Below are 27298 nucleotides of genomic sequence, written 5' to 3'. Positions count from 1 at the left end.
CATTGTGCTCATTAAAGATCATGCAACAATCCATGTCCCTGGACTCATGCCTAATATCTGGATATATTTTAGGAGGATTATTCATACTAAATGGAAACTAGGTAACCATGAATAAGTATGGCATTTTGCATAGTGGTATTGATCCTGAAGGCTGTTACATGATCCATGTCATCTTACATGGCAATTTCACTTATATACTTTGTGGATTAAAGCTCTGTAAAACATTAAGTAAAGCATTAAAGCTACCAGAAGTATTGATGCATCTTCTTATCACATCACCAATAAACAGAAGAAACATTTCCTGTTTTTCAGGTCTACTGAGTCACAATATAGTATCTGCTCATTAGTCCATCCAGGCTAGGTAACTGAAGCTAAATATGGAGTTTTATTTAGAGGTTTGAAAAAATTTCACGCCTTTCAGCAGAGAGATGAAAACACGGACTTACAGCTGTTGTGGATGGCCTTCAATTCTGCACACAAGCACCACTAAGAAGCACCATTGCCTTTCCTCCTGTAGATGGCAACAGCAGAACCCAGGGAAAGGTCATGAAGCTGCATCACCTGTCCTATGCAACAGGCTTCTCTGTTAACAGGAGACCCAGCATTTCACAGGGGAGAATGGGAAAGATAACTTCTTTCCTTGGTGATGTGAAGAAATCCTCAGCTCAGCTGGCAATTCTGCAAATCAGTGTCAAGTTTGTAGCCCTAACTTTTGCTGGTTTCCCAATGCTGAGGATAACTCTTCTATCTCGCTTTGGAAGCAGAAACAATAGTGGACGCAGAGTTCCCAGAGTGGGCTTTCTGTAGTATCCATACTGACACGGGGATATGGGAAATGAGAAATACTCCTCCAGCCTTCAACAGTCCTAATACCTAAAATTAAGCTCCACAAAATGGCAAAAATGTCTCTAACTAAATGAGTCAGAACTGAGGGTCATTTAAATCTGCTAAGTTACGTTGGTCCCCTAAATGAAAACTCACAGTGTCTCATCTCCTCTCCCAGGGTAGCTGGTGAAAGGAGCTCAAGAGCTAACTGGGGTGCTACTGTAACACCCACCCTCTCACCACCAAGTGTCAATAATCCACCTCAGTCTTGCACTGCTTTGAGACTGTTCCTCAGAGAATCAGTTTGGTCTGCTTCTTGAATAGATAGTAATGTATTCACAACACAGCTGTACAGCAGAGATTCTGCCCAGCTCAAAATCAAGAAATATTAACAATTTAAAGGACCAATTTAGCTAAGTTCCTCACTCTGCCCACCCCGAGAATATTCAGTTTAACAAATAACTAAGGGAGGAAGATCGTTCATCTTTTGTTCATCAGGTTCTGCCCCTTTCCTTCTACTTCCAAAAATCTTTATTGCTAAGGCTGTTGATAAAACTTTCCATTTCGCAACAGGATTGCATTTCTTAAAAAAAATTTAAAAAACAAGCTAGCTTCAATCCCACATTAAAATACCAACCTCAGCTATTTTAACTTCCAGCCTTAGAACTGACTTCATATCAGATTCAGCTCGTGAAGCGTTTGCACCCAGAAGCACTGCTGTATCAACCATGAACTGCAAAAAGGCATCTCGGTACTGTAGAAAAAAGGAGAGAAAAAAAAAAAAAAGAGTGAAATGATTTGCAGTTGAACATAGCTGTAGCAATAGGCCAGAAGTGCCCAGCTATAGCAAGGAGTATAGTACTTTGTACTTCTATGCCCTAGAAACCAAAGTTGTACTTTCCTTACCTTGAATGTTTGTTGTCATCAAGAAGAAGAGAAATAACACTGTAAACTTACTGTGCAAGACAGACAGAGATACCTGCTGTGGTTCACAGAACATAAATGCAAATGACACTTCTGGATTAGACAATATTTGTAGCTCTTACTCTGGGATTCGACAATGTTTATGAAGGTACACCAGTATTTTATGCAAACATATACAGTAAGCAGTGTAGGACTGAAGAACTACTTGCATACAAGTGTAAGCTTAGTGTCTGAGAAGACAGGGAGATAAAGGGATGCTCTGCTGAGCTCCCTCCCCTATTCCTTCCATGGCATTGCAACACATATACCTGCTCTCCCCATGCTATACTAATAGACCACATTTTAGTCTCAGAGTGTATACACAAATGTTAGCAAAATGCACTGTACATAATGATAGTGTAGCGATTGCTGTGTTATCTCCTCTCCCCACCCCTCCCCGCATAATATTTCAGAGATTTTGGAGGGATCAGATTGCTCCTCATCAACTCCTATCAGCCTATAGTCCAACAAAAGCAAAAAGAAATCTCAATGCATTTCCACCTTAAATCTTTTAGTAGACAAAATTCTTTGTATCCTGGCATCATCTAGTTTGATAGATGTGACTGAAAAAAACTTAGTAGCATCTCAGGGAACTCAAAAGGGAAGAAAAACCATAAAACCTTAGTATCAATTACTTGCGCCCCGACAACCCAAGGGGTGTTTTTCTTTGAGCTTTAGACTGTATGTGCTGGATACTGTCCACAGACCTTCATCGGGTAAGGGGGGAAAAAGGTGTTGCCATTGTCAAATATTGATACATTAAAGCCTTTGCAGAAAAAGCTCTGGGGGTTATTGTGAACACCAAGTTAAACAGGAACCTGCAATGTGCCTTTGCAGCAAAGGGGACCAACAGCACCCTGGGCTCCATTAGGCAGATTGTTGCCAGCGGGTCAAGGGAGGTGATCCTTCCCCTCTACTCAGCACTGGTGTAGCCACAGTTGAGTGCTGGGTCCAGTTTATAGTTCTCTAGTAGAAGAGAGAGATGGCAGTACTGAAGCAGGCTCAGCACAGGGCGGCAAAGCTGTTTAAGGGACCAGAGCAGCCTTCATGCACTGAGAAGCTGAGAAAGCTAAGACTGCTCATCTAGAAAAGGCTCAGGAGAAATTCATTCCCATGTATGATAGAGGAAAAATAAAGAAGGTAGAGAGCCAGACTGTTTTCACTGCTGCCTAATGTTAGGACAAGAAGCACTGGCACAAACTAAAACATGAAATTTCATCTGAACAAATGTAAACATTTTTTCCACTAAGTGAGAGGGAAGGAAGTGTGGCACAAGTTGCTCAGAAAGGTTGTAGAGTGTTTATTTGTGGAGATATTCAAAACCTCACTGGATACTGTCCTGGGCAACTTGCTGTAGATGACCCTGCTTGAGCAGAGAGGATGGACTAGATGAATTCTAGACGCTTCTTCCAAGGTGGAAGAAAAGCAAGAGGAGGCCCAAGTCTTACAAAAACATTCATTTGAGAAACTTTGGAAGAGTGTTTGTCTTAGTGGTGCTGGTGATGGTATTTTCTGATAGAAGATATCCCAAAAGATCTAGATCTAAACAAGCCACAACTCTTTCCCAATTTGAAGTTCAACAAAACAAAAGCAACAATAGACATGCACACAAACAAAAGGAAAAAATGGTTACTCTGAGTTCCAGTTGGTAATACTTACAGATTTAGCTTCTGTGGTATTTTCTAGGTAATCCTCTCGAGATGCAAGAGAGAGGCTTGCTTGATCAAGCTGTTAAAAATAACATGAAAAACCATTTAATAGGTAGATTAATCAGAATTCAAAGGTAGCCCTATAAGCAACTTTGGAAGAGTTCATGTTTTTCTAGCAATTATGGTAGATGTGTGTAAATATCTGATACATAAAACATTGCACCAGGATGCACAGGATTTCAAAATAACAGAAAAATGCTATGCTGTGTTGATAGATGTTACATAAATCAAATTACTGTGATCTGGGAAGCCTCAGATCCCTCCTGCAATATCTGAGCCACCTACTACAGCAAAGAATCACCCATGTGATGTGTTAATGGCTCCTTTAGTGAGTAGGTAAGGCAATAGGACTGGGTCTACAGGATCAGTTTATGCTGATGACCATTCATGCTATACATATTTCAGAGGCACAATACCAGGTTGAGATCAGTGCTAGTCTAGTGTACGGACCAAATGCTCATTGAGCATGTTAGCTGCTGTGTGCCTGGAAAGCATCATTAGCCTTCTTTGACTGAAATGGAGGTTGCACTTTTAAGCTTCACCCTAGACCAGCATTGAGTGCTGCATTTGGCTTTTTGAACACATGTGCTGAAACAGCTGTATACCAGCCACAGAAATGATGGCATGCATGCATGAGAAATTGATACGCCTCCAGTACATTAGCTAAAGATGTCCCATAGATCCAGGTGTATCTTTGATTTTACTCATCTTTTTGATCTAAACATGGAACATATTTGTTGGTCTATAATCACCCTAAGGTTAGAATAAGGTCTTCAACCTGATTTCTAAACCAGTCCTGAAAATTCATTGAGATCTGCACTTAGACTTCTGAATGAAATGACTACATAGGAGTATTTGGATACTGTTTCAAGTTCCTAAGAAGGCAAAAAACACTGCAGAGAGGATATCTTAAAATTACTACTGGAAACTGAGATTTCCCAAAACACTTCAATGTAATCAAGTTCAGTTAGTGTATGGAAGCTGAACATAATTCAACCAGCTTCCAAATTCTGAAGGTACTGATGGGAAGGAACAGTTTTGATGTTCTAAAATTATTATTGTGGTGCTGTATTTGTTTTTTCTATGAGACAAGTCTAGTGAAGAGAGATGATAGTCATTCATACAATTTCACGTAAGTCTTTTTTAATCTAAATCCTACACCATTTATACTTCACATTTCCTACATTTATTAAAATTACTAAAATAAATACAACTAGAATCTCAAATGAATGAATAAATGTAGTCTTTTCCTCTAGTGACTGATGTTCTCATGTTTTAAAATATAACAAACTCAAAAAAAACCAAAACATCCACTGAAAGTAGAGTAGCTGTGGTGCTCAGTGCAATTCTGATTCTTTGATAAACAGTATCAACTTATTTTTTTCAGCATATTGAAGCATATTGAAGAAAGAATATACTCTTATGCTTTTCATATGTATGTTCTGGGAATAGTTAACTTCAAATGATTTTATTTATTTCAATTATGTGACCGTTGCATGAGATGCTCACCCAAATTTTCCTGGCTTAAGATTCAACTACTCATTGAAAGCAAGCAAGCATGAAAATGAGATATAAACAAAAGAGTTAACCAACTTCTTCAACCTTGCAGGGAAAAAAAAAAAAAAAAAAATTATGTTAAATGCCAAACAGAGTTTTATTTGGAGTTTCTACTTTTTTTCTGATCCATTCATTATTTTGCAATGCTGAACAAAAATAATTTTGCAACAGAGCTATTTTCACAAGCCAACTGAAATACTCACTGGTACATCTGCACCTCTGAGAATTTGTTAAAACATGGACACAGTAGAATACTAGCTGATGCATTTTGCAGATTAAGTTCTTAATCAAATTAACAACAACAACAACAACAACAGAATACTCTATGGAATAACATGTTATTCATAACATCTAGAGCTTCAGTGATTTAGATACCTAATTCTCAGGTGCCACTAGGCATACTGAGTGAAGATGCTACTAATGTGAATTCATTTTCAAGAGACCAGCAATAAGGATGTGACTGCCCAGCCCTTCACTGACAGGTATTGGACTGAAATATTATGACAGGAGAAATACCTAAATATCTCTCTTGATCCTACTGTTTCAGGTCTTTTGAACAAATAATCTCCAACCAAAGAAAACGTGAAAGGATCTGAACAGCATCTTAGCAGAATGGCATCTTTAGTATAGCAAACTGTTGATCTGCTGTTGACTGTTCAGGAAAATGTCCTAGAGATGAGGAAAAGTCACCTTTCAAATTCATACCAGTTAAATGCCTTGTTCAAAAGACATTTTAAAAAACTGGCTGAAAATCAACACCCACTCCAGTGCCACCACAGTTAACTGTTATTTGATTCCCAAATGCAATGTATTCTTGGCTATATTCTTACAGCTAGCAAAGATGTTAGCAATGTAAGGATCATAGATCCTATTTTGCTGTGATGAATAGCATCATAACTTTCTTCCTTGTCCCTTCTGTCTTGCCTTCATAAACTATTTTCTTATAAAAGTGGTGGGCTCGGTCTACTCTGACAACAATCCATTTGGTGCAGGCACTCAAGTCTTGCCACTGTGACATCTCACAGTAATAGTTACAATTTTCTCTGGAGTTTTGTCAGACTACAGTGAGGCAACATTTCTTGGGTCTTTTTTTCACCAGTCTAAACTGTTGTGCAATGCCATACACTGTTAACAAACTGGCAATGCTTTGGTCCAAAAGCAATATCGTTTCAGTAAAAAGATAAATTCTGTATTTCAGGTTTAGAAGGGGTTTGGGATACACTGGTGTTGTAATGTGCTATCTAAGCACAAGATAACACGTTCCCATCTAAAGAAAAATAGCTCAAGTTCAAAATATCTGCTATTGGCGCACCATTCTTCTTCTTCACAGACAAAAAACATTCTTCATGCGACTAATGAGTCATAAGCAGCATCCAGAACATCTCCAGGACTGGATATCCACCTCTCATTTTCACACACATAGACCCTGGATATTGGTCCACTGGGAACACATTTTACCTTTTTTTGTCATTTCAAAGGAGAAAATACCCTTACAGAAATATTTTTCAATAGGATGTAGTTTCTAGTGGCTTCTGCATTCCCATAAATTGACACCTATGTACATCTGTAGGTCAGTAGATAATAGCAACAATAACTAAGGATAAACGTTTGGTATGTAAATGTGTTTTTTTACAAAATGAGATCACAAAATACCATGCAAAATAACCTATTAGATATGCTGTATTGTACCTTCAGGATATACTGATTGGAGATTTTGTCATCAGCAGCCACATATAAACGGATGAAGACAGAGTTACTGTATTGACCACGAAGAGTCGCCAAGGCTTGGACTAAGCTAAACCTCCTTTCTGACCACAGTCCTTCAGGTCCAATGTTGGATTCCAGCACAGGCCAACGGAAAGGTGAATGCCTCAGTATGCTTAACAGGGGTTTCATGTCAGCTTTTTCAATTTTATCTGAAACAAAGTGTGACAACAATTATATTCCAGAAAATTAAAATCCAGCAGCAGCCACATGAGACAAAAAAATTTATTGGCATTGATCGATATCTAGGCAAGACAAACAAAATAATTGAAATCCAAAGCCTCTGCTCTGCCTGTGAGCATAGAAGCATGGAAGTCCAACCCGGTTCATCTGAATCAAGAACAAGAGAGGCAAATCAGTTTATTTCAAAAAAAGGCAAAGGGCTGGAATTAAGTCAGTTAAAAAAACATTCTTCACTTCGGAACAAGCATAGAAACTTCACTGGTTCCAAAGGGGGGTTATTGCACATAATCAAGGCTAGAGGGGTCAGCATCTCGGCACCGAGGCTCTGGGTTAAGCTGTCTCAATTGCTGACAGTCAGACTCAGGCTGTACTGGAAGGAAACTGATCAGGAAGTAAAATCTGAAAGAGTCAGTCAGAAGGACAAAGGGCACTTTGAAGGACAATTCACCTTTCACCTGTGCAACTACATAAAGGTAGTGATGTGCCCCAAATTAGTGTACATCACCTTGCAGCAACATTTACAAGCTCAGGAAAAACACTCTGAAAATGTGGCTAGAGGGCTCCCCATCCAAACTTGTTTGACAACAAGATAACTCAAAGCTGAAGAGTCCATAGATGTCCATACCCAGATTTGTGAAAGCATTTCAATTAAACATATTTAGAGAAAGGTAGAAGGTGCTGAGCAACATGCTCTTGAAAGTCACAGTATGAGAATTTAGGCTCCTCTAATTTACCAGGTAATACCACCATACTTAACAAGGCACAGTTTTGGCATCCTGTAAATATCCCTTCACAGTTCCCTGACAAGCAAAGTTCTCTGCAAATCTGACTTCTTGTGCCTTGGTGTATCTCAGTCTTGACAGCCAACTTCAGAAACCAGAAGACACTCAGCATTCAGTTGAATCCAAACCAGTGAAACCTGTACATCTGCACAAGCTTTCACAGAGCTCAGCAGAGAGCAAAAGAGCCTGCCTTCATAAACACAGGTAGCACATACATGTTCCTCTCAAATCAGGCCACTTACTCTCATTCATGCAGGATGCGTAAAGTATCTTGGCCTTCTGTACAGCTTCACTGTCTCGTCTTTTGCTGATGGGTTTCTCAAGCAATGCTGAAAAAAAGAAATGCCATTTTTTTTTCGATGTTAGAAAATGTAGGAACTGTTTGCCTGCCTCAGCATTTGCTTTAATCATGGCATTTATGTAATTAAGGATGAAGTTCTACACATATTTTCTGAAACAGTAACACGTACATAAAAGTTATTTGCAGTTTTTCCACCCCTAACAGAGAATGATTTTTTATTTATTTAGTTCTAAGAGGCCTGTTTTAAAGCCTGGTGACAGACACTGTTCATTGCTTATCCTCACAAACAGCCAACGTGAGCAAACTGAAGGAAAAGGGAATCATAGGGCAAGGGTAGGAACCAGTGGGCAGGGTAAGAAGTCAGGAATTCTTTCAAGTGGCTCAGCCTCTGGTGCTGGTACGTTGAAAGATTGGGATCTAAGGGAGAAGGTAAAAGGATTCCAGGAGCAAGACCACTGGTGTTCACTTTTGCCAGCTCTGCTGCTGCTAGAAGAAAACAGCAGAGAACTGTCCTTTTGTCTGTCAAACGCACACAACCTCAGTCTTTTAAATGACACAGAAGGACAAGTGTCCAACTACTATTTGAAAAGATGCACTATATTGCTCCCTCCCACTATAGGTGTCAACTTCCTTGGTGCCTGAAAGCCAAATTAGCTTTTCTAAGCTGTCATCTCTCTTCATTCCTCACATGATGTCATGGACATGAAATAGCATGAAAAGTGCATCTGAATCTCAGCAGTCCACTCTCAGCTGCCTCAAGCCATTTTATTCATGTTGTAAACCAGCCATGACGCAGCTGCAGTTACACATACTATAGCTAAATGCGGAGGCAGCTTAGTCTCAGCGAGATCTATCAGCTCTGGTGCAGCACAGCATGAGCATGTCCACAGCCAAAAGAAGCAAGGGAGCGCTTGAGCACAGCATGGAAGCACAGCTAATAAACACTGTCAGACCTCATCTGGTTTTGTAAGACCCTAACAGGTCCTGCACAGCATTAACCTTATTGTTACTTGGACCACTGGAGAGAGTGGCTTTGCTGGAACCATTCCAAGTCCCTCCTGTTGTATGCTCAGATAGCACTAAGAAGCCTTGAAAAATTCAAGAGTACCTTCTTTATATACCCCAAGACTCTGGGTTTTGAGAGGGTTTACAAGCAAAGGCACAGTGCAGATTGGCGCCATGTGATGCTGTGCCTGAGCTAAGAAGCATGCTCCACACAGAAGGGGAAAAATCTGCAACACAGGAGTCCCAGTGGCCTGATGAATTCAGCAGAGGACCACTGGGGCTTCATAACATCAACCATGGCAAAACCAAACTGCTTCCACAGAAAGCTTAATCAGGTCTCAACACAGCGTTATTCTTCTCTGCCAGTACTAGCTGGGCTGATGCAGAGTCCAGAAGAGGTGGTGATTTTGCCATCATAGAGCAGCACTCTCCTGCAAACAGGTAGTAGCTGCTCGCTCTCCAACCTTTACCCTTTCCAGCAGCTCAGAGTCTTCTCTCCAACGTCACCTCTCGCAGAAGGCAAAAGTCCAGCTGGATGGTACCACTAGATTCTGTAGCTGAGAACGCTCTGGGCTTGCATTACTCCACTTACCTTTAGGAGCTCACTGTTGGAGGTAGGATTTAAAGACATTTATTTCCCAGGAAGGCCCTAACACCTCGAAGAACCTGCCATGCTGCAGGATATTCCCCATTTGTGCTTATGTGAGCACAGGTGCTACTGACATGAAATGGTTTATTAGTAAAAGAATACCCTAATGACGAATAAATGCCACTTGTTCTCTGCCTCCAATCACTTTTCTCCTAAAAAAATAATAATAATAATTCCAAAATTCATTTGTTTGGATCTTTGACAAATGTAATTGTCCTGGTTTTGTTAAAAACAAGTTTCTCTTTTAGTGAATTCGCCCGTCAGCTAAAGCTTTCATATTAGCTGCATTTTCTTGGAAAATCGGATACATATTTTGGTAAACATAGCAATGGAATGTGAGGTTATTCATAAGGATTGATGCACATCTCATGAGAGAGGCAACGAGAAACAGGTGACCAAGAAACTGACCAACAAAGTATAACATCCCATTCACCTGAATACTTCATATAAAAGTGGGAGATCACAAGGATCTCGTCCCTTTTCCTTATGGCTGACATTAGGAGAGGACCTTGCTAGTTGTCCCTGCGAACTGAGGCCTAGTGACAGACTGAATCCAGTTCCAGTTGGCTGCCTCTGCCTTCCCTTTTACTTATGGATAAGCTTTTCCCTAAAAATACCGTTGGACAGGATTCCAAATAGTTTTAGTTTCAAATCCTCAAATCATTACTATTTCTCTACTTGTTAAATACAATATAATACAAATAATTGACACTTATCTGCAGTGTACACAGTTGTTAGCAGAATAATCAGGCCTGTTCATGTTTCAAGAATGGCATTTTAAAAAAAACTATAAATGAAACCTACATAAAACTAAGGATGAAAAAACACACTCCTATTAAAGCCATTGCAGTAACTTCTGTTCCTTGCCAGTGAACTGCACAGCCATGAAATTTTGAAGCTAATAAAATTCAAAGGCTAAAGCCCAGTGAAAGCTCAGGAGGGATACAGAGGATGTGATCTAGTAAAATAAAATAAACTCCAGAAATACACTTGCACAAAATCCTGTTAAACTCAGAGCCAGTGTTTTCCCATCAGACCATCTCATTATGTGACAGAATGAAGCTGTAACACTCCCTGCACTTTTGAAAAGAATGGGGTGAGGTAGATACTGACATTTGACTCAGAATTCATTTATGAAGAAAATTCTTGGTTCTGATGACATAAAATCCAGTGCTCAAAAATGAAAGCCTTAATAAGATGGTTGAATCCTGTGGACAGTGAAATAGGGGATGTGATCCATAAGTGCTCTTTAGGCTATAGATGTTCCTCAGCCTCAATCTTCCACAAAGATTTGAAAGCTCAAACTGATCAGATCCACTTGATTTCTGCATTAGCTAATATAAAATCCAAATACAAGGTTCAGAACATCTCTTCTTCTTTAACTCACAAATATATATGGATTTTACAAGTCCCTGAATATTTAAATTCTTCTTCAGAAGAAGAGGAAGAAAAGGCAAGAAGCTATGCATACTAATAAAAAGTATGGGTAATCAATTAGCTTATCTACAGTTTGCTGCATTCATAGAAAGAAAGTCACTACTGTGATCAAAATCAATGAAGACTCATCAAGCTGCCTTTTAAATTAGCAGTGTCAGGTCCTGCAACTAGCCCGGCCCAAGCAGCAGGCTGCGACAGCTTCCTCCCGCATGGAGCAGATCTAATTGTGTGGGCTGGTGGATGCTGAGCTCTGCAATGCAGCATCTGAAAGGGCTGCACATCAGAGTCCCTGCTCTCCCAGGACCTCTGCAAATTGAACAGACCAGCTCCGTGGCTCTCCTGAGTTCTGACCGGCACAGAGAGGCACCCTCTGGACAGTGCTCCATTTCTTGATGTGCAACGTGACATTTCAGGCACTCGTCTACATTGAGGAAAATGCCAGCTGGTGACACCTCTGCCAAAATTCAACTCTTTCTAACAGCTGGCTTGGAGAACTGTCTTTCCACCTTGAAAAATTTTAATGGCTTCAGATATTTTTCTCTTTGGACACCAGAATGAAATCAAAACTTATGAGGTCTTCCAAGGGATAAGAAAAGAAAGACCATCTCAGATCAGTTAATGTTCAGCCACAGACATGCTATTGAGTTCCTTGCTCTGACTTTCCAAGCGCCTGCTCTCATCCCTTGCTAGGGGATTGTGTGTATTCATGCAAGCGTACTGAAAAGCTCAGTCTAACAGATTTTTCTGAAGCCCAGTGTCTGGAAATAAAAACTGGCCAAATTAGGGAGATCAGCGTTACCTGTGTTTTGACTAAAGCAGCTCACTTAACACTGAGGACAATTGATTTTGTTCTTCTTGCAGTTTTGTTCTTTTTTTAACTTGGTTTTCCTTTTTCAAAATTAAAAGCTCCATTTTCCTAAAATAATCTTCCATTTTAGGACTCCAAACATTAACTGAATTCAACTGTCTATGGACAGTTGCAATAGAGAAAAAAAATATAACCTTCACCACATTCACTGATTGTAAAAGAAATATTATCCAACTTGGAGCAGCATCTTTTAACTTCATCTTTAAATACGAATTTTTAGGAACAAATGGTTTTGACCAGACTAGGAAACACACAGCACTCCAAATATATTAAGAAGAAAACAAACAAACAACAACCAAAAAACCACCACCAACAAAAAAACAACAACAAAAATCACACTTGAAATAATATTTCATTTGTTAGCTTCCAGTTAAATGTTACAGTGCTAGAGATGGAATAGCAATCTAGCTGAGGAGATTACAAAAATCCTACAGTTTAAGTTAACTTACAGTCCTCTGAAAGAGCACAGCACTATTAACAGCAACCACAATTTAACAACTTATTGCTGCTACTGAATTACAACACTGGCCTGTCGCAAATTCAAAGCAGAATACCATAGCAAAAAAATCACCAGGACAAGCAAAGTGAACCAGCACATCTTAAGCCACCTCAAACAGAGCCTGTGATCAAGTTTCCCCAGGCAAATACAAAGTACACATTTAAATGGCTGCTCTAGCAGAGCAGCTCTTCTTTAGTCACACCTTTTACCTCCTTTACTTTCAAATTAGTTCTAAAGTCATTCTTTTTAGGATAAAAGGGATCTTGGCCTGTGCTACTGATTTCAGCACGTCATTGTCCCTGTTTCTGTAGGCACAGGATACCCAGATGCAGGATTTATGTTTCCCTTCACATAAAACTCATTTATGGGAAGTGTCAAAACCTATTGGTAATTCTGCTCCATGGCACTGAAATAACATAAATCATCTCATCAAGCAAGTACCACTTACATACTCAGCAAGTGGCTAGAGGTGGAACTTTCTGAGGCTGTGAATTGCTTCATCATTCATTTTCATCTACCAAGGGGCTGAGAGCATGGAGGTTCCCATTGCAAATCTTGTCCTTCTGGCAGCCCAGGCAGGTTTGCATCACCACGCTCCCTGGCTCTTGTACAAAACAGAAAGACTGAGCATCACCAGCAAAAAAACATGCCATAGCTGGGAGTGATCCTCAACTGTCTGAATTGTAGATACTTGCATAGAGGGCCAAGGGAAAAAAAAAAAAACAAAACCAAATACAAACAAACCAACACAGCTGAGGTGGGCAGGGAGCTGGAGTTGGGAAGGGAAGGAAGAAGGTTTAAATGGTGTTGCCTTCAGATACTGCTTTTCCAGGGCAAGAGGGCTAAAAAAAAGGTCAGTTTCCTGTGGTTCACTACTCTACAGTAAACAGTAATCATCTGCTGTTAAAAGCAGGATTGAGGCACTTTTTGTAAAGTAAGTCTTGCTGGTGAGTGTACGTGTTTATTTAACTGCGTACTATTCTAAAACTGCTAAGGATAGTTTTGTGGCTAAGTGCTACATTTAATCTTACTTTCCATTTCTATCCCCTGTTGATTTTCCAGCCTACTGTCTTACACAGCTTCACTTTGGCTTTCAACCACCTTATTTTATTTATGGCACTGAGAAATCCAGTACCTTTCCCTCTTCTGACTTGGAGTGTGTGAAACAGGGATTGTACCACCAGATTCACAGGGGAAAGAAATATGCATACCATTTATTCAGATTAGTAATAATGATTAAATTTGTTGGTGTCCTGGTCTGCAGATTGTATATATTCTGTATGCTATCAGACAGTTTTCTACATTTTCAGATTAGTTGCATTCCTGAGAAGAACTATGTGATCCTCTAAGCTTATTTCTTTTTCTAGAGAGAACAATATAAGTTCTCTGCACTTTACAATCCTAGATATGGAAAAAATACTATACTAGTAAAGATAGTAGCAGGACTTTTTCCATATATTTTTGTCCTTATCCTTTTACAAACATTTCCTGTATGTAGAAAATGCAAAGTGATGTGTTTGCATAGTGATATTTCATGACAATCTGAAGTATATTATAGTGCTTAATATCTTGAAGAAAAACAACTGCACATTTACACGTGCAAATATCCCAGTGGGAATATGCTTGCACTTTAAAAAAAAAAAGCCACACAAGAACCTCAAAGGGACATTCCATTTCCTGGAAAGTTGTAACCTTGGAGGAATGAAAAACTAGAAGCAGACAATTAATTCAGCATGAACTCCCAGGGCAATGCTAGAGCAGTCTTGGACTGCAAAAAACAGAAGTGTTCCACAGTGGGGAGATGGTCTTGTTGTTGTATACAGGGCAGTGAGACAAACTGTAACACTACCTGCCCTTTGACTGTCCACATTTTTAAAACAGCGTTGGACAACTGGACTGGGCACAGAAAAGCATTGACAGCCTTTTGGGTTTTTCCTTGGATGGAGTGGCTTGAGAAACACAAGAGGAGGGGTAGGGGGTGAAAGCCATGCAGTAAGGGAGCATGACTTAGCTTACAAAAGATGGGGCAAGGGTGATGGGGTTACACATGATGGTACTTTCTGATGGTACTTAACCATCAGAAAATGCTTGGCGCCAAAGAGGTCTTTAGTCTATTGAAAAAAGGCACAATGAAAGCCAACAGTGGAAGATGGAGACAAATTCAGCGGTGACAGTGATTAACCACTAGAGCCAAGCAACCAGAGCAGATAGTGGCTTCTCTGAGCCTTAGCATCTTCAAGACTTGATGGGGTTTTTTGGAAGATAAGCTTTAGCCCAATGTGAAAGTGTGAATTATGTTTTCTCCCAGTGGAAGCTATTGAGCTGCATTACATGGGTAATGTAATTGTCTCTGATACAAGAAAGGTCAGAGGAGACAATCAATGGTTACTGCTGGCATTGCACTCCGTACATTTAGGATAATGATCTCAAAGCACTCTTAGACATGCTAGACCAAGGAGATACAGCCATTACCCATTGTTGCAGATAAAGAAAGTGAGCCACAGAGGATTAATTCCTCCTTATCTAACTCATGTCAGAGTCCTACTAACTGGAGCAGTGCTCCTTTATGAGCATAAATCTTGCTGAACTTGATCCTAACACTCAAAGAGCTTGATCCTTTGGAGATGGTGAATGCCCCTCAGACCCACTACTGTCAGTGAAAATGAGAGCTGCTTAACAGTGCCCAGATGATGTGCAGTACTACAACTGAAAGCAATTTGTAATGCATTATTTTCAGGAGCAGATCCAAAAAGCAGCCCATGGGCTTCTCAGAAAACAATGTCTACCAATTCACTGGGCCAAAGACAGAAGATACTCATTTGTCAGTTATATCCCCAGTAAGGCCCTACCAAAACCTCACACAAGAGCAAGTTCTCCCTTTGGTTTGGGTAGCAGTAGCTAGCAACCAGATGTTTGCTCCATATTGTTTGTTTATGAACTTCAGTTTCTTAGACCAAAATGCAGAAACTCCACTTGCAGAAAGGGAGTTTCCTTGTAAATGACAGAGAAGGTGGATTTCGCCTTCAGTTCTTGAACAATAAAAACTCTGTTCTTCACCCTCCCATCTACGTCGTTTTACAGCTTCAGGGGTCAGATTTCTAAACTGATGAGGAAAAAAATTAAGATATGTTCTCTCATCTCCAGCTATCAGTCACAAACTTTGTTTCCTTCCCAGGTTAGCAGTATTATGTGCTACCTCCGTGAAGAAGCAAAAACCAAATTGTCTTTTGGAAATTTGCAGCAGATCTTCTGATGCCAGCAGCAGGATGTTTAAGGATGTCCTACAAGGAATTTCAGTTTAAAAGTGGAGAAAACCTACTTAAACCTTGGTTTGAGTTTGGCAATCAAACCAAACACGCAACACTTGTGTGCAGAATGTCATTCCATAAGGTCCCTGAGACATTAGATAATTATGATTAATCTAGTCCTCATTAAAAATGTCTAACCCTTAAATCCCGTATTTTATTCACACTAAAGAGCTATGGCAAAAGAGTTCCTGAAAAGCAACCATAACCCCTAAAATCCAAGCAGCTAACTGCACTTGTGCCACTGCGGGTATTTAAGGACTGCAATTGTGTCATGAAGGCACTGCCCTTCCTTCAGACTACATTGGATTTTAGAAGTCAAGTTCAGTACATTTCACAGAGCAATGATTTGGCCAGGATGCCAAAGGGCACACACACACAAAAAAAAAACCTTCAGGACCATGCTGCTGTTATGGAAATCATAGCTAGACAAACGTACGATCTTAATTACAGTAATGCAAGCTTACATGTACCACAAGTAACTATTTCAGAATGGTTTGGGGTCAGCTGACATTCATTTAGAGTATCTTGTTTCAAAGTCCTTTTTTTTCAGAGACTGAAGTTAAGCAGCGAGCTGGCAGTGGCAAGTTTTATGGATGAGGGCCTACAAGGGGCACAATGTTCTACCTCAAAATAAAAGCACTGGCCACAGAATCTAAAATCATACACAGGACTGTTGTGATCACTTGACCTGTGGTAACTTCCCTGTCTTGCTCTGTGAAAATACAAGTTTAATAGACTGCAACACAAACAGTTCAGGTTATGAGATTGTCAAAGAAAAAAATCTGATATATATATTTTTATTCTCATCAATTTGGAAACCCAACCTCTAGAGCTGGGGAGGGGTATAGAGATAGGGTAAAGAACATTATATATATCTGATATATATCTGTGCTAAAAGGAAGTGACAGACTTAACTGATATATTTCAAAGCTGTACATGGTTCTTGGGAACAAGTATAGTCAAGCCAAGATTTTCATTAGAGTTAAATCTGTTCTCTCAGAGCACTCTCCTGAAAAAAGACACGGACTTCTCCAGCTATAAGATGCAACATTTGATGTTTCAGTACAACTTTATCTTCTCAGCAGATTTATTAGTACAGGTCATACTTCAGCAGTAATACACTTGCCCAGGTTCTGTTTCAGAGCTGCTTTGCATCTGGAAGCCTCAGGAGAAGAGCAGAGCAAGTTCTCACCTGCCTGGAAAACTCCAGAGAGACAAACCTCAGTGGAGGGTGCCTCAGTGGAGGGAGCCTACTTACAGCTCTCTTCTGACACCCATGTAATCCAATTTAAAACACATAATTTCAAGGCCTTAAAGTCCTTCATGCATTTAAAACAAGTTCTTCAGAGAATTTCTCCTGCTACGCAATTTTAGTGTACAGCATAACCCATTTCCTCTATTAACAATCGATAACAATATTTGGTTTTTGAGTTTTCCCTAAAATATAAAGTAACCTAAATGTATTTATTTTTGTAAACTACCTGTTCTGCTAATTGTTCTGCACTGCTTGTTGCTAGTTCAGGTGTCTGGTGCACAGTCCAACATGTGCACTCTGGAAGCCTTCATCCCCACCAGACTCTTTACAAAAAGTGAGCTGCTAATGATTGTTTTTTAAATATGAGTTAGCTTCCAGTATTCAAAAAAAAAAAAACCAAAAAACCAAACAAACAAAAAAACCCAAACAAAAACAAAAAACAAAAACAACACTGTTTAAAGTGGTTTTCACCCCCTTGCAACTAAAAGGAAAGATAAGAAAATTTTATTTCATCACTATACTTAAATAATTTTTTAAAAATACCAGCACCATACTGACATTAAGGGTCATCTTTTTTCTTGGTGGCTGTGAATATTGCTTCATTTCAGAGGACTGTAAGAAAAGTAGAGACTAATGCACTACAAAAAAATAGTTAAATTTATTTCATTAACACTTATTTCAAATTTCTAATGCATTGTGGTCCAGTTTTCCCTACTGTTTGCCAAATATATATTGAAAAATAAACTAACAAAGGCTTGCAAGGATCTTTTTCCTTAGGCTTAAAACTATCCTTGCCTAAATAAAGCTTTTCCCTTTGATGCTAAGATAAAACAGCAAGTCAATACATTTTTCTGATGCTTATAAAATAAAAAGCTTTTAAATTTTACCAAATCATATATTATTTTGACTTTCATGTATTTTGTGTCATCTCAATCAGCTATCTACTGCTTTCTTACCTTTTTTTCTATCAGTTCCCCATTGTAAATAATCAGGTCACGACAGTCATCTTACATAGAGTACACAGGGACTTTCATAAAGGCAAACTCCTTGTTCACACAGGAATATGAAGTTATCCAGAGTAACAGACACACCTCTGATTGTCCAACCACTGGCCATATTGTATATTCTCACCTCTTGGGAAGGCAGAAGCATCCAGGATGCCAATGAACAGGGCTATTAGTCCCTTTCGGAGGGCCTTATGTTGGCTCACACAGCCTCAGATACGTCTTAGATATAATAGTTTCCATATTTTCATACCATTAACTAGCAGTGTATTCTACATCTCCAGAAGTTCATTCCTCAGAACTGTCTTTGTGTAGCTGATGCCTTAATCTAGGCCTGCCTTGTTTTGATAAACTGCATGTCCCTCACCCCTTGTTTTACTTTGTGGGTTCAGGGGGTTTTGATTGTTTTTACTAGGGTGGTTCGTTGTTTTTGTTTGTGTGTGCTTGTTTCTTTTTTGGGAGGGTGTTTTGTTTTTTAAAGGCATTTAATGATGATCAACACATCATTAAACCATTGGAGTAAACAAGTTTTGTACTTGATACAGTTAATGTCCATCAGCCTATTTCTTGATGGCAGCTTCCATCTCACTATGGTCAGACTAGTTACTCTTGAAAATAACCAGCCCATCATTATCAATTCCTCTGACATTCTGACAGAACATGATATCATTTTGAATTAATTTGCATTAACATGAATGTAATTAATATTAAGGTCCACAGAAATTCATGAAGATTTAATAATTAATCAATTTGTATATGTTCTCATTTCCAAGGAACGTAAATCAGGTAAAGCAAACAAATGTTTCCAAACACCAGTTTCATGAAAGGATGCTGTATTTATACAGATAAACCCAACTAATACGCTGACATTTTAAGGTTGCCTCCGGTCCCCCAAGAAGAAATTCCTCAATCCTTTTCTTGAATATCCATTTTGGCAATATGGAAGTTCTCATGGAAATAGCATTCAAGCAGCTGTGCTTACATAAATGCTTCCTAATGCTGCTCAGTGCCCTAATATACAGCACATTTCCTAAATGACAATGCTGTTTGTTTCCACAATTTCGGCATTTCGTAAATTCTCTGAGTTTGTATATAAGAAGATAAGCACATCGTGTGAGTTCCTCCAAAAGTCAACTAATGTAAGTGTACACAAACTGTATCAAAGTCAAAAATCATCTTATGGGGATATAAGAACTTCCATTCATAAATCTAATTTCAATAATAAATCTTAATCTTTTGAGCAGTATCACTCCCTCTCCTACCCTGCCCCTCTAGCCTCCCAGTATTATGCTGTAGTGGATAACACATCATGGTAACATTAGACATGAGCGTTTAAACTGCATTTAAACCAGAAGACTCTGACATCTCAAATCATTACAATAGAGGTAGAGGTCCATACTAAATGGCAGCAATAAGCTTTACTTCATTATATTAATACTTTCAACATGTATTTGCATAGGGGTTTTTTTGGTTAGTCAAAAAATGGGACATCCGAGACTATGGATGGCTACACCCCCTCCAACGTACAAATCCTCTCTGCAAAGTTACCAGTCTAAAGTACAGTCATATAGTAATTTTGAAATTCAATATCTGTAGATATGAACATATCCTCCTTCTGCAGGCAACAGCCAAAACTGAGGTTCACTGTAAACCCAGAGGGAACATCACGCTGTGTGTGGAACAGAAGCGGGCACAGGCCTCACAGGACACTGCTCTGGTCTCCCAGCCAGGGAAATGCTGTGGGAATCCTGTGGCTCAGTCACTGTGCTGCCTTAAGACCTCATTTAGGAACCAAAATGATCTCCTTTCTGTACTCATGGTTTCCCAAAATCACCCATTACAAATACAACTTTCATTTTGAGCAGCCGCAAAGCCTGGAATAGGTCCTGGTTTCTCCACCTTTGATGCAGGTATCTCATTTTACTAAAAAACTATTAACTTGTTGGCCAGAGAGCTCTACCAGACCTGTGCCATTAATGCTTCTTCTTACATTTGGATGCATAAGCTGTTTTAGGAAATATCTGGACCACTGAAAAATAAACAAAAAAACTCAACAAAAACAAAACACAATACCAAACAGTCTGCACCATTGAAAAGAGATCCATTTGTAGTAGAAAAGACCAAGCAAAACACTGTGTTAAGTGCTGTTGCTGTTACCTTGTTATCCAGGAGTAGCTATCCAACAAGATGATATTGGAGGCAATAACAAATTCTGAGTTTTGTGGGTTGTTGTTTTGTTTTATAGTGTTGTTGTTTTTGTCTGGTTGTGTGTCTTGTTGTTGTTGTTGTTGTTTTGGGTTTTTTGTTTAGTTTGTTTGTGGTGGGTTTGTTTGTCTGTTTGTTTTAATTACTGCCAGTATTCTCCCTCTTACTTGGGACAGCTGTCAACCAGCTACCTCTGAAGGAGGGTAAAAAAAGCCACAAAGATAGGTCAGCTACTACAGAAACCTATGGTTGAGTGTCAGCAGCTACACTGCAGATTTCATGGGCCACATCCAAGTCATCCCAGTGGTCCCAAACAAGCACCTGTTGAAGGGTGGGAGAAGAGAAACCAGCCCTAAAGAGCTCTGTGGTGCAGGGTCTTCTGTGCAGGACAGCAGCCACTAGATACCAACTTAAGGGATTTGTCTGAAGGACTATCCTATGGTCAAATAGTATAAATTTCCATGTTGAGATACTTCCACCTTGCTGCTTTTACTTAAAAAATGATATATTTTCTAAAGAAAATCATTGTAAATTATATTGGGGAATGTTGACTACACTGCCAAGTTATTTTCTTTGCTGTCTGTCTCATGTTTTTAAAAACCCATGCACCATATCCTCCTAAAAGGTTTCCATTTCTTTCTTTTTGCCCCATAAGAAATTTCTCACTTTAAATTGACTGGCATTCAGAAAATAGCCATGCCAGAAATCTTAGTGCAGCAAATTAGTCTGAAGGAGGTGTCTCACTGGGCCAGGGTCAGTATGGAAACTTAACCTGTAAACTGGTTTCCACAGACATAAATTAAATTTTAAAAGCCTAAAAGACACGTTCACAAATGATTCACATAATTTAAATCAGCTCCTATGCAGTGCTGAGATTTAGGAATGTTTGCTTAGTTATTTGTTGGTTGAAGATGCTTTGGTTTTGTTTTGTTTGAGTTTTTTCTGGTTTTATTTTTTAATTTATTGCTTCCTGCATAGCCACTTAGAACAAAACAAAACAAAAACCAACAACACACACACACACAGCTGTATATCATTGTTCTGCAGACTTCAGAAAAAGGAAAAGAAACTGCTTGGTTCACAATCCGCATTCACCACAGGTAATAGGCACGTATTTACTCGCCTCAGACTCCCAGTTCTGAGTTATTCACGAAAAGCCACTTTCATCTCAATGGTCAGACTACTGTGGTCCTAAACTTAATTAAGGTCACCAATCAGAACGGAAAAATTGAGCAGAAATGTAAATAGCTGTGCAGGAAATTTAGTGGTAAGTGAAAAACATTAATTCACAGAGACATTGCAATTTTTAGCTGACAGAAGGCTGAAACAGTTGCAGCTTGAGATAACTTTTGTTCTTACAACAGATGCCACAGTCAAACCATTGTTTCCATTCTGAAGGACTCCAAGAGCTTCCTCAGAGGCCTGGTGGCACTAGAAGTGGTTGTTCTTAGCTAGTGAGAGGCATTTTTTAAACATACCTGCAGTGTATCTGCAAATGAAAGGCTGGCTTCAAGTCAAGGACAATCTGGTCCAGCCAGGAATGGTTAACTGCAGTAGGAGTATCTCAGTCCTTCCCAGGACAGTTCGATAATGAAACAAGAAATTTTAACCTAAATATTAGATGCCCATTAGCTGGATCTAGGTCATAACCAAAACCACAGGTCTCTGCCTTTAAGATATCTTTGGCTATCTACAACTGTCTTCTGTACAATCCATCACAAGGATGAAATCCTGCTATTGCTGACATCCAAGGAAAGCCCTACCACTGCTTTCACCTGGCTATGATTTTATCTATTTTGTATAGCCAGGAGATCAAAGTGAGTTACACATGTGGTTTGTGGATTCCCCCAAGAGCAGAAAAATAAATCCCAGTGAACCTCAAACAAAGGATGGAAGAGAAATTAAAAGGGGAAATGATAAAATTTTAGTTTGAATGCATGTTAAGATAGAAAAAGTCATGGAAGCATTATACATATAGATACATATATACACAAAAGTATATATATATACACACATTCCTACCCCATAAAATGCCCAAGTCTTACAAAAAATAGGATTAACTATCATATTACATTTTGCAAATCTGGAAGAACCCTGAAATGAATGTTTCGTGTCCTGTTCCTTTAATCAACCAGAGATATGCAGAAAAAAAACCTACCACTCAGTAGTTCTCAGCTATTTTCCACTGACCCATTGCCATTCCTCTCTTTGGAATTCCCCATTAAAGCACCAAAAACATCCACTGACACAGAAAATATTCTACCCTTTCTTAAAGCTGACACCTGCAAAGTCATATACTGTTGTGTGTCTGTAAGATCACACACTCACACAAAAAAAACCCCACAAACACACACAAAAAAACCACACCAAACAAACACCACACATACTACCACACCACAACTTTGCTCCCAAACACATCAATGTTTAATGCAGAGTTCAGTACATTATACAGCTACTCTTATCACTTTCTGGTAAGGTAAAGCTAACTCTTACACTTGCTACCAATTATCAACTGGAAAGTGTTCTTCCATAGCAATTAGATCTGAGTACAAAAAGACGATTCCAGAAGATCAAAGATACCCACATATAACACAAGCCATACACAGGTCCTTGAACAAACAACCAAACTCCCTTTCTGCCTAATACTCAAGAACATTCAGGGACCAGAAAAGAGATTAGATGTTTAAATAATTTATTTTAAGCAACATGATTTTTTAATATATTTCCTGAAAAAATACTTCTGTCTATATCACACCATCAAGAATATCAAATATGAAAAAATGTGGCTTTCTGGCCAAGCCATGTTATCACTTTAAGATTAATAGCTTTCTTTAATATGATAAATATTTCAGAACACAGAACCTCCATAATAACCAGCTCTTGAAAGGCTGGGGCTTTTTTAATCTCCTGAGTGTCAAACAGGGACATTTACAATGACATACAAAGTTCCACTAGCAGTTCTTTAGGAAGGAGAGATCTAATTGGTTTCCAAGGTCTCTTCAGTCATATATATGTTTCTCTATGCAAGAGTTGTTCATCTTACTAAAACTTTTGATAGCAAAGTTGTGGTCATCCACAAAGCAATAACTCGGAGTGTCAAGCTAATGTATTGAAGTGACTCAAGTTAAAACACATAGATAGAGGTTGAAGTTACACCTTGTTGTTTCAGCTACATCAACACTTTTTTTTCCTTTTCCATTTTTATTACCAAGAATATATTTTGGAAAGTTTAATAAAAAAGGAGGAGATGACAAATGTTATATTAAATCAGCTCCTCTACACAACTCAATATTTCACATCTTTGCTGTATCACACCAAGGAGCAGCTTAGGCCTCCTATTAAAGTAATTATCAGGCACTTCATTGCACCCTTTTTTGATACGGAGTTTCCATTAAGCAAATACTTCTCACTTAAATGTTTCATTCTTTGTCTTGCATTTTCCTAGCTAGGGATTAGAAACTTCTAAAGAGACTGCAATAAGAAAACCATATGAAAGTGCGGCCTACCATGATGTCCTTGATTAGAGTCTGTAAAAGAGGAAATTAAGGATGAGTCACAGCTTGCTCCTCTATATTCAATAAGGACTGCGATTCTTTGTGGCTGTGGTTCATGCAGGATGTGCAGCCACCTAATACAGCCCAATACTGGCAGCAGAACAATTAGAGTGCAAAGCATAAGGTAAATCAGGCTCTGGCAATATTTTTTTTTTTCCCTTCAGATGTGACATCTTCAGACTTAAAACAGCAGTTATCAGATCATATCCTATGCCGAAATTCCAAACTCACTCTGAAATCGAATGCAGCTTTTAAAATATGTAATGATGCAAAAATCGGATATGATATAACTGAAGAAAATAAGTGGGCAAGGGCTTTGATGCCTGCACACACACATATGTACAAAATCTGAGAAAAATACTGTCTTTAAGCATAAATCCTAAAACTGACCTGTGTTCTGTGGTGAGCTCAAAGTAGACTCTTACATCAACTAATAGGTAAATAACATGCTCCAGGTGTGCAATCTTCAAGTACACCAACAAGAATAATGAATCTTGCACATCTCCCTTCTTTTGCACAACTTGCTTTTAGTGAGGATTATAAGAATCTGCCAGGATTTTCCAACCTAACAATAACTATCATCCTTTCTCCCCAGTTGGTCTGCACAGCTTCCTGATGAGGTGGCCTTGCTGCAGAGTATAGCACAAAGACAAGTCACACACAGATTAAAATACCTCCCTTCCTACACGTTTCCACCCCAGGGCTATTTTTTTCCTCCAGATACACATCCTTCTGCAGCCTTCTGTTTCACTGATGATAGCTCAGGAACTTCAATGGCCGTTTTAACGTCAGCTCAAAGGGAACACAATACCCAAACAACCTTTGTCTCCGGAAGCCTCCAAATCACCTCCTGCCAAAAGCTAGGTAATTGTGCTGGAAAATATCATGCTGGTGTTACCTTATTATATTTTATTTCCTGTATTGGCTGCTGTTAGAGGTAGAACGTTGTCCTAGGTTGGTGTTTGTCTAGATGTGGGACATTCTTACATGTGTGTGCTGTGCTCCTGCACTCTCATCTACCCATCTACTGCAAGAGGGAAAGAGTTCAAATCGTGCCCCCTGGTATAAGGACTTGCCTTTTGTCCCTCCATTCTTAAACCTATACAGTTGCCAGCAGTTCTATTCTTCATCCTAAATTCTGTTTCTGTTATAATTGTCTTCCAATGTTATTCACAACTAAAACCAACAAAAATATACTTAAAAGCCAAAATCAAGTTGGGCTGTTGGATATTATCAAACAAACAACCAGGAATCATTAAATCTTTATTCATTTCAAACCCAGTCAGTTAACAAGCTACATTGAAAAGCCAATCAACTGCTTTCAGAAATTACATACCCTTTAGTTTGAGGTCCACGTTGTGTCGCAGCCAAGGGTAAACACCATAGTTTGACATGTCTTCAGGAATAGGGTGATTATATATCCAGCCATCACACGCAAATCGGTAAAAGTTCTCGCATGGATCTACAGATTGATTTATCTTGCTTAAGATGGCAGCAGCTGTAAAAAACACACCACATAGATCTTGTGGAACACTTTTTTCTAAACAGAGAATTACACGAGGCCACATCCCAGAAATTACAAGTAACATTAACTAGTCTCTGTAATGTGATGTTGACCTCACTTGCAAGCTAAGCTGTTCTAGGACCAATCTGTGCCCTGATCTCTGCCATTTTTTAAAGAGCAGCAAGAATATCACCCAGGTTCTCTAGCATCTAACAGTACCTACATGACAAAAAACAAAAAAATAAATTCTGCAGCGAATGCTTTTGAGTGCCATACAGCAATGAGTGCCTAACCTAGCACTACAAGAATGCGAACTGTTGGAGCCAGACACCTGAAGACAGGTTGCCAAGATGAAATTAATTGCCTGAGGAATTTATAGGAATACATATCAAGCAGATTGTAATTAGCATTCCAGAAATTATGCACTGTTTACCTTTAACTGAATAGTTGCACAAGAAAACAAATCAAGTTATGATCTACTGTTCATTGGAAAATATAATTGTAGTATTTTCAGCTTTGTTTTGAGACTGCATACCCACCAGCTATTGCAGGTGAGACTGGTAACAGATCAGTTTGACAAGCCAGAGACTTGAGTAACTAACTTTTGAGTATCTAATCAAATTATCATGAATTATAGTTATTGTGGGTCAAATAACATGGTATATGTGGATATTTGACTTTTTTTTGACTAAGTGACCAGGTGCTTTGAGGCTTATCCAAATAAATGATTAAAAGTCCTAACAGGAAATCTGGTAACTTTTACAGACTTTATGGTACTATTTCTAGTATCCAGTAACTCCTCTTCTTCCCCTTAAAGTAACTCTGTATATGATACTTTAATGTCTCAGCTGTAATTCTCTCTCATATTAGAAACTCTCAAACTACATTGAAGACATTTTGATCCTTGGCAAGTCCAAGTCTGATTCAGTGCAAAGCTTCTGCTGAGCTTACAAAAAAAAAAAATTCCATGTTATTTCATGTGCATATGAGAAGACAAAAGCCAATTCAGATTCAAACTTCTGAATTGTTTTTTTTTTTATTTTCAAGATGAAGCCCGCACACTTTTTGTTGAGAGTTTTGGGGGTAATGGTGTTTTGATTAGTCATACCATTCTGATATTCTGCACTCATTCAAGAATTGGCTCTGGAGGGTGGTGCACAAGGCAGCCAAGAGCACTGCCAGTTCAGCACAGAGAGCAAGCAGAACGACAAATCTTGCTAATATTGAGATCTGCACATGGAATTTGTCAGGACTTCAAATACATTTCAAACACCTCACAGTATCAGCTTAATATGATTCAGGATGGAAATAAATACTCTATAAGTTCATGCAACATCCACTTTATTTCCAATAAAACAGCTCTAGGGGCAGATTTCTAGATGTGGTAACTATTCTTTGATCTGTATTCTTGTTACACTCAATGACAAGGCTCTCCTTGAATTAGTGTGAGCAAAAGTCTGTCCAAGTCTGACCAGTGCGAAACAGGTCTCTTTCAGGTCCTACCAAGCCCAGGCCCTTTAGCTCGCATTTAATATTATACTAACAGATGACCCAGCTCTGTAAGTGTTACCACATGTATCTCTGAGAGGGAAAAAGAGCCTGCCAACATGGAAGTAGCTGCAGATTTTGAGTTGTAGTCACCACGTTACAGTTGTGCAAGATCTAGCCCTAAAGCATTTATGTGCTTAACAACACACTTGCTAGTTTTCCAACTGCAGGGAAGGGAACAACAAAATATACCTGAAGGTCAAGTCACCCAACATTTTGTTTCCTATTAAAAAAATAATCCCTACGGGAAACTTGGAGTTAACCCAGTTAGAAAAGAGTTAACACCATTTAAAATGTTAAAATTAATTGTAGAAAATAAACAGATCTGCAGCAACCTAAACAGTGACTTTTAAAAAAAGTTTGGGTTTTTTCTCCCCC

The 27298-nt window shown here is 39.0% G+C and overlaps 1 protein-coding gene across 1 annotated transcript in view; it reads right to left on the bottom strand.

Moving 5' to 3' along the window:
• The window catches only part of PHEX (phosphate regulating endopeptidase X-linked), a gene marked incomplete at both ends in the record, with an annotated part of 101149 nt that overhangs the window by 69615 nt on the left and 4236 nt on the right, over positions 1 to 27298 (bottom strand). Inside the window, 5 exons of the mRNA XM_080344463.1 lie at positions 1463 to 1579; positions 3448 to 3516; positions 6744 to 6970; positions 8026 to 8112; positions 25205 to 25408. Coding sequence (XP_080200589.1) covers positions 1463 to 1579; positions 3448 to 3516; positions 6744 to 6970; positions 8026 to 8112; positions 25205 to 25408 — 704 coding nt within the window. The remainder of the gene's footprint in view (positions 1 to 1462; positions 1580 to 3447; positions 3517 to 6743; positions 6971 to 8025; positions 8113 to 25204; positions 25409 to 27298) is intronic.

Source organism: Nesoenas mayeri, assembly GCF_963082525.1.
Source record: "Nesoenas mayeri genome assembly, chromosome: 1".
NCBI classification, from domain to species: Eukaryota; Metazoa; Chordata; class Aves; order Columbiformes; family Columbidae; genus Nesoenas; species Nesoenas mayeri.
This window is presented reverse-complemented; position numbering and strand designations above follow the sequence as displayed.